The sequence below is a fragment of the Arachis ipaensis genome, chromosome B02 (assembly GCF_000816755.2).
Source record: "Arachis ipaensis cultivar K30076 chromosome B02, Araip1.1, whole genome shotgun sequence".
NCBI lineage: Eukaryota > Viridiplantae > Streptophyta > Magnoliopsida > Fabales > Fabaceae > Arachis > Arachis ipaensis.
This window is the reverse complement of record NC_029786.2, coordinates 80634792-80643355: the sequence shown is the minus strand read 5'-3', so window position 1 is coordinate 80643355 and position 8564 is coordinate 80634792. Positions and strand designations below refer to the sequence as shown.

Below are 8564 nucleotides of genomic sequence, written 5' to 3'. Positions count from 1 at the left end.
TCTTCTTCAATTTATTTTCCTTTATCAAGGTCATAAGCTTTGCAACATTATGCCAATCCTTGTACCTATAATAAATATTTGATGAATCCAACATGCATCAAACAAGGCATCCCATATGTAACACCCTACCCTTCAAAGTCTTATGCTTAAGTCATGATTCAATGAGGGTTTGGTGATATAATACAAGGCTGAGATATAAATACTTATGTATAGAAGGAGATATTAAGCTAGAAGCCTGTAATGGGAGTTAAACCCCGAATTAAAAAAATAATTCGCCGATCATTCACACCCGATAACATACATAAGCACTTCAGAAAAGGTAGATAATTAAAAGCTTGAAGAAAGAATAAAGGTAAATAGACATATACAAGTATATATAAATATCAACTAGTCTCGGCTCGCGAAGATTAGGCAGCTAGAGTTACAACAGTAAAACAGTTTGATATATATAACCTATCTCTCCAAATATACATCATAAGCCTCTATAGGCAAGTTTTCAAAATAAATACATCATATAAGTTTTCCCAAAAGAAGGAGAGAATCTAAAATCAAAACAGAAGTAAAAAGTCTTCGCCATTTTCCAGATAAAACTTTTGCTCACTGAGGAGCGCTGAGGCTTGCATCTAAAAAACAAAAATAATATATGGGTGACAACCCAAACCACCGGGTTCTTAGTAGGGTAAAAGTGCCGAATTGATACAACATAAGGTAACAAAAACTCTCTAAGAAATTTTAATCTTCAAAGTCTCATTAATCCAAGCCTAGGTTTCTTACTAAACCATAAAATGGCAACTTACTTAAGGGGTTTTAATCTATCTATTTATTCTCAATTTTCCACAAACCTCCACTCACCACATCGCATCAAGAACAACCCTCAGCGTCACCACCGCCAGTATAAATGATCTCTCAATTGTTCAAACATAGACAAAACAGTACAAAGAATACACAAATAAAAAGAACAGTTAAGGCAATTAGCTCAATTAGCATATTGATACAATTATTCAAAAAGGCAAGCCAAATACAAGATGCACACCCAATTAATACACACAAATACAAATGATGCATGCCTGCACTACATCTAATAAGCTCATCTATCGGTTATAAGCCAAAATCTGACATGTCCGGTGGTGAACCTTGGACAGTTCCTCGGTGCACGCATCCCCAAGAGGTATTCATATTCATTCATCAATATCATGCATGACTCTCAAATCAATGCTAGGGAGTGTGCCCTTTTCACCTTCTATTGGAGGTATCATCCAGGAAGGTCTAAGTGTCTGGCCACATCTTGCGACGGAGGGTTAATAAAATGTCTCAAATCTCAACCCGGAGCAAGTGGGATAAACCACAACCCTTGTATCTATCCAGTGGTTCTAATCTCAACCCGGAGCAAGTAGAACAAACCACAACCCTTGCATCTACCCAGACAACTATCATATAATCAAACTCATTTTCATCATCCAATCATATCAACTCACCCCTTCAATCACTTCCAACTCATTTCGACACAATAATTTTCTTCCCAATGGTTTCTACTGTCTAATCCACCGTCTCTATACTCATTATAGGGGTTACGGAAGTGTAAGAGCTAGTGGGATGGACTAAAACAGTTAAAAATCACTATTTCTAAAAAACAGGATAGTCATGCATACACATGCCTCGTGCGTATGCATGAGTTCACTTTTGCGTGTACACGCGAAAACGTGTACGAAAATTGTTCAATTCTGAAATATAAGTCATGCGTATGCATGATTTAGATTTTGTGCGTATGCATGGTATGCACACAAATTTTGTAGAAACACCCCTCATGCGTACGCATGGGTCGTGTGTACGCAGGACCCCAGTTTCTGCAACTTCTGTAGAATTCAATTTTAATCCCCCAAATTCAAACCTCTATAACGTTTTGTGCCATTATCCATTTTCCTTCATTCTTAGATGGTTTTCAAGGTCTTTCCACTAGCTTTAATATATGTCAAATTTAATCCAAATCCGAACTCCGAGTGCCAAGTTATGACCTGTCAAATTTGGCTAAAAATCTATTTTTACCAAAATCACACAATCCTTCAAATTCATCAATTCTCAATTCAATTCAATCTAAAACCATTTCGACACATTCTAAATACTCATTTATCAATCCTCAACTATTCTAAGCTTAAATCAACCCACTTTCAACTTATTTAACATACTCCATTCTCAACAACAACGTACAACATTCATATATCCAAATTCTCAATCAAAGCATACAACATACATACAACATATAGTATACAACTTACATACAACATACATACTCAATCTCATGTAATAATTTACACCACTTACCTCAACTTACCACATAGAGAATTTTCCATCCTATCACAGTCTCTGGCCCAATTTCTACATCAATCATATTTACAATCATGCATACACATACTTATACATCTTCACATCATATATTCAAGCAATCATTCAACCAAACATCTAACATATCATAATTTTCACTAAACCGAACAATCAACCACAATAATTTAACAATAATCCTGTAAGACCCGAGAAAATTATAAAGAGATTAATTGGATAATTAATCATCAAGTTAAAGTAGTTAAAACGTGTCTGAACGGAGTCAAAAATCAAGACTAAGGAATTTTAAGATTTAACTATGATAATTGGATTCAGTGAATTTTTCCGAATGGGGAAAAAATAATAATCTTCTGCGGAAATACGCGTAAAAATGCGTACTAGTAATTCAACCGGCAGTACCGGCTTAAGTATGCCTGGCACTACAAGTGAGTAAATTAATTATAAGTAAATAAGATTAAGAATTTAGAATTTATAATTTGAGGATATTAAAATATTTAAAATACGATTTAAAACTCTAATCTTTAAGGTTTTGGCCCAAAATTGAGTCAACGGGCTAAACCGAGTGAACCAGGCCCAAGTGGCCCAAGCGGCCCAAGCCCACACTATACAAAGATCTATTTCAGCACAAAACACCTCATTCTTCCCTCCTTTCAAAGAGAACACGGTGAGAGAGAAGAGAGTAACCAAAAACTAGAGCACTATTCACCTTCATCTTGTTTCGCTTGTAACTTTTGATCCGGAGCTCCGATTGACGATTCGTTTGCAATCACGCGTAGCTCTCCTTGTCCTCTTCAATTCTATCTAAGATTTATGGAAAGAAACTCTCATTTTTTTTGCCCAGTTTTCTGTTCCTTACAGATTCACGTATTTGGTTTTGGGGTTGTTGAATTTTTGTGATTTTGGTTGTTTAGGGATGCTCTAGCATGAATTCCTAGTGGATTCCATCTATATTTCATGTGGGTTAAGGAAAGGAAGCTTAACTCTCTTCATTGTCCCTAATTTTATGTATGAACCCTAGAATAAATGTTGAGATATATTGTTGTAACTAGATTATATGGAATAGAGAATTGTTGGGGCTGAATTTGATATGAAGTAGAATTTGATTGGCAAATTTGGGTGGTGGACCTTGGAGATTGAGCTAGGCAAGGCTTCAAGGGTTGGAACCGCCGACATTCGAGGTACGGGCTTGAGTTTCGAGTAGGCATTATGTAAAGTTATGTGAATGCCTAGGTTAGTTGACCCTAGCATAGGTATGGATTGAAATTGGTTATTGTTGTGGATAGTGAATGGCTATATGTATGTGTGTATTGATAAGAATTTTTGTGACATTATAAAGCGACGAATGGCATTTATTGATTTTATTGTTAATTGATTTGGATATTGGGCCAGAGGCCGTAATAGCATGAGGAAACCCCTATAAGGTAAGTGAAGGTAATCGATGTGAATTATTGTAATGATGGTAGACTTGGTAATTTGATTGGAATTGAGTTTAGAGAATATTTGAAGGATTGAATCTTAAAATGTTGAACTACTTGCTAAAAATATGAGTTTTGAAGTCAAACGGCAATTTTGATAGTGAACTAGTAACTCAATAGTGTTTGAAATGATAAGAAATTAAGAGCTAAGTAAACTATAATAATTATGATTGTTAAGATTCAATTTTGAAGGTTTTGTATTAATTGGAATATTAGTTATGATTTTTCAAAGTTAAATCGTGGGATCTGATTTTTTGCATTATTTTAAACGAAGTAAGAAATTTTGAAAATCTATAACTAATTCTGTAATGATCAGAATTGCATGGGACCAAGTCTGGATTAAGCTTGGGAATATAAGGAGATAGACTGATGAAATTGAGACATTTTTGTTATGTTTATGATTTATGGTAAATTTTTGAAGTGTGGTTGTTAAATCTGATTTTTCTGTAGAATGCTTAACACGGCAGCATCTTGTTTTCTCTATTTTAAATTCTCTAGTTTGAATTTTAAAATTAAATCAATTTAAATGAAACTCTGGTCCTAATACTTTAATTTTATAAAAATTTATAATTTTTGAAATTTTAGTTTTAAAGATATGAATTTTTGAAATATGACGCGTTATGCAGTAAAAGCCAGATTCTGTTCTCTTAAATCAGTAACTTTGAAAGTTTACCACTTTTGATTCTGGATTGGTATTGAGGTGCAACCAATTGGAAGTGAAAATTAAGTATGTTTAGCATATGAAATTTAAATTTCAGGGCTGTCCATGTTTTACTGAGTGAATTATGGGACTTGGGAGAGGATATGCTTATTGGCTTTTAAAACAGAATTTTGCAAACAATTACTCAACTTCCAAGTTACATAACTTTCTCATTAAAAATGGTATTGATCTGGAACGAATTGGAAAAGAAACCTGGATGAGTTAAGTTAAAGCATGTTAATTTTTAAGGTCATTGGATTTAACTTGGATTTTATATTGAATTTTGAATATCACATGCTGTTGCTGTTTTCTGATTTTTAAGCACTGCAGAGCAGTCACAGTTTTTCATCTATTTCTAAAGTTAGAGTAAGTGAAAAATTATGATTTTTAGTTTAGTAGAAAGCTTAATCTGAAACGGTCGTATGGATATAAAGGTTGTGCAATTTCAAGTTCATTTGATATTTTAAAAACAAGATTGTTATTTGGCTGCCGATGATTGTTTTGGTGACTACCTTGGGTATGAGATTTAAGAATTGATTTTTATACTATTATCAAATGTTTTTGAGAGTATATTGTTGTAACAATTGCTGATAAAAGGTTGGTGAAATGTTGAGGATGAGAGTGACTATGATGAGGTTAAAAGTGAGCCGGATACTATATCCCAGGGACTTGGTTTATTGAAAGAGTTTTGTCCCGACAAGGATGGTGGTTTGATCCCGCTTGTCGTGGTTATTGTGCATATGCAGGGATGGTGGTTTTATCCTGCCTGCAGTGAGGACGGAGGTTCTATTCCGCTCACGTAAGGGTGAATTGTTTAGCAAGGACAGTGGTGTGATCCCGCTTGCATATTATTTTATGTTGGGCAAGGACGGTGGTTTAATCCCGCTTGCAAATTGATTTGTGAATGCAATCCGAGCAAGGATGGTGGTGTAATCCCGCTTGTTGAAGGTGTCCAGTAAGGATGGTGTTTTAATCCCGCTTGTTTATGGAACCTACGGATAAGGATGGTAGTTTAATCCCGCTTATCCGAGTCGGGTCTGGTAACATAACCGACGCGTGAGCTCATGGCCAGTAGGACAGGCATGCATCATTTGCATCTATGTGACATTGATTGGGTGTGTTTATTGTACATATGGTTTGCCTATATGATTATCAATGTTTAACTGCTATTTGTTATAATTGCTATAATTGAATCTTGTTGTGTTGAACTTCATTATTTGTGTTTGCTGTTATTGTTCTATTTTGAGACCTTGTATATATAGAAGTTGAGATCATATGGGGTGAACTTGAGACTGAAAGAAACATGATAAGTAAAAGGTGAGAGAACTAATAAGAGATAGTTTAAAAACTTGAGGTTTATTGGAGAGAGAAAAGTCGAATGAAAATCAAAGGTGCATGAGTGCAGTTAGTTAGTCTAGCATACCTTACTGTTTTTTGGTTTAGTATATTTCTAGGCTTGGATTTCTTTGTTGTTGAAGTGTTAAGATTGCCTAAAGGTTTCATGTAGTCTTTATATCGTCTCTTCTTTGGAACTGTTACCCCTGCTGAGAACCCCGAAAGGGATGATGTTCTCACCCGTTTCGGGAATTTTCATCTTACAGGTATTGGACGTGATGCACCTTGTTGAGCGTGCAGAATTTGCTTTCAGGAAGCGAAGATTATCTTTTAGGAATTTTACTTTTGCTTAGATATTTTAAATATTCTCCACTACTGTATTTTATAACTTGTATACCCTTCTTAGAGGTTGATTATGGAGAAACAGGATTTATGTTTACGATTTTTAGTCCTACTTTCGGGTTGTATTATATTAACTAGTCGACCTTATCTTCGTAGGTTAAGACTAGTGTTGTTATGTATACTTTTTGAATAATATATATATTTATACTTTGGTCATTTCTACTTATGTATATCGTCGGTTTCTGAGTATGATGCGATTTTGCTTATGTCTTTTCTTCACGGGCTCCTAGTATATCAAATTCCTTCCATTATATACGTATGTATTTTATTTTTAGAAGTCATGATACTTCACCACCATTGATTTACGACCTAGGCATAAAGCTATGTGTGGTAGGGTGTTACATTATGGTATCAAAGCAGTTCGTTCCTATAGAGCTTGAGGGATGGACTGACTATGCTTCTGAGCATACTCTGAGTTATGTTTACGTGCTATTTGGGATATCTGACTGATAAACATAGCATAAGGTTCATGAGTTTGCATTTGGAAATTTGAAGCGCTAGGCTTGCGATATTGAGACTGATCACCTTGATATCACTTGTTTGGTGTGAACAGGACTAGATGGTGACTCGTGGACGCAGTTGCGGTCGAGCGAAAGGTAGGAATCGAAAAGAGGACCACGAGACGAATACGAACAACCCCGCAAACTTCATAGCTGCCTTGGAGAACATGGCTGCGGCTATGCAAGCCACGGCTGCTACCTTAGGCAATCAGGGTAACAATGTAAATGGAGGAAACGGGGATAATGGGCCAACGACATTGTTATCCTTTCTGAAGGTGCATCCTCCAACCTTCAGAGGAACTACGAATCCCACTGAGGCCGACAATTGATTTCAGGCAATGGAATGAGCATTGCAAGCTCAGCATGTACCTGAAAATCAGTATGTAGAGTTTGCCACATACAAGTTTGAAGGAGAAGCTCAGTTTTGGTGGCAAGGAGCTCGTCGTTTATTGCAACAAGGTGATGTTGCAGTTAGTTGGGATGCCTTTCGAGTGGAGTTCTATAAGAAGTATTTTTCAAACTCGGTTAAGGCGGCGAAGGAGTTGGAGCTGCTACAGCTGAAGCAAGGTTCCATGACGGTGGCAAAATACACTAGTAAGTTTGAGGAGTTATGTCGGTTCTCGATGGTTTGTCAAGGTGCTCCTGAGAGTTATGAGGAGTGGAAGTGTATTAAGTACGAGGGTGGACTTCGGAGTAAAATTCTGACTGCTGTGGGGCCTATGGAGGTCCGCATCTTCTCCGAGTTGGTGAATAAGAGTAGAGTTGTAGAGGAGTGCTTAAGGAAGGCTGCTGTGGAAAAGAATGACTGTGGAGAGTTCTATAAGAACGGCCAAGACAAAGATCTTACACCAAGAGGTCAAGACAGAGATTTTGCACCAAGGGACCAAAACTTTAAGAGGAGTGGTCATGCACCACAATACTCACAAGACTGCAACGACTACCGAAAGGGTGACTATCACAAAGGACATGGTAAGGGAAAGCAGGCAGGGACTCACCAAGAGAACTTGAGATGCCCGAGATGCGAAAGATACCATCCAAAAATGTCGTGCATGGCTGGGCTAGGATTATGCTACCACTGTGGATTGCCTGGGCATGTCTCTAGACATTGTCCCAACAGGAAGGACCAGGATGCGAGTCCGTCTTAGCGACAAGGTTGAGAATCTCTAATATGAGGTAATTGTGAAATGGGTAACCAAATTCTAATTGCATTGTATGATATTGGAACACTGCGTTTATCCATAATTTGTAACGGAGATAAGAATTTAAAACTAAAAATGTCAAATTTAGTGTCACATCTAGGATTAAATTTAATAGTACCACGTAGAGTATTGCCATTAGATTTGGCAGAACTTAAGAAGATTTTTGGTTGATGTGGGCGAATAATTAAATTCTTAAAGGCAAACGAATCAAAGTAACGCTATGGAAGCACGGTGATCTTGATGGCGACGTGGGATTTTATATGAATGAGAGTACCAATAAAATCCTTGTGACCTGATCTATCTCTTCTTTTGTTAGTTGCATTGAAGTTCTTTATTCCAAATTCTTTCTTGGAAATAATTTGAATATTCCCAATTCTATTCCTCATTTGCATATATCCTTGCATGAAACTTGCACTCTTTGATGTGAGTCCGAACTCGTTTTGAACTAATCATAAGAACCTTTGACCCTTGATGGATCACTGTTGAGTTGAGCCGCCTCTATTCAAGAACTCAAAATTCTTCCAAAGCCAACAGGGATATGTTTCGAGTCGATGAACTTTTTGTTTCCGCTAAGGATTTTTAATTTGGAAATTTCTTTCTTGAGATTTACTTTAGT

The 8564-nt window shown here is 36.5% G+C and overlaps 1 protein-coding gene across 1 annotated transcript; it reads left to right on the top strand.

Moving 5' to 3' along the window:
* On the top strand, window positions 6809-7894 carry LOC107627459. Its single transcript, XM_016330292.1, has 2 exons — window positions 6809-7024; window positions 7130-7894. The coding sequence occupies exons 1-2, from the start codon at window positions 6809-6811 to the stop codon at window positions 7892-7894; spliced, it is 981 nt and encodes a 326-aa protein (XP_016185778.1).

Coding starts and splice junctions, on each gene's coding strand:
- LOC107627459 (XM_016330292.1), top strand. CDS start 6,809: ATGGTGACTCGTGGACGCAGTTGCGGTCGAGCGAAAGGTAGGAATCGA. Junction 7,025..7,129: donor CATTGTTATCCTTTCTGAAG/GTGCATCCTCCA, acceptor CCTGAAAATCAG/TATGTAGAGTTTGCCACATA.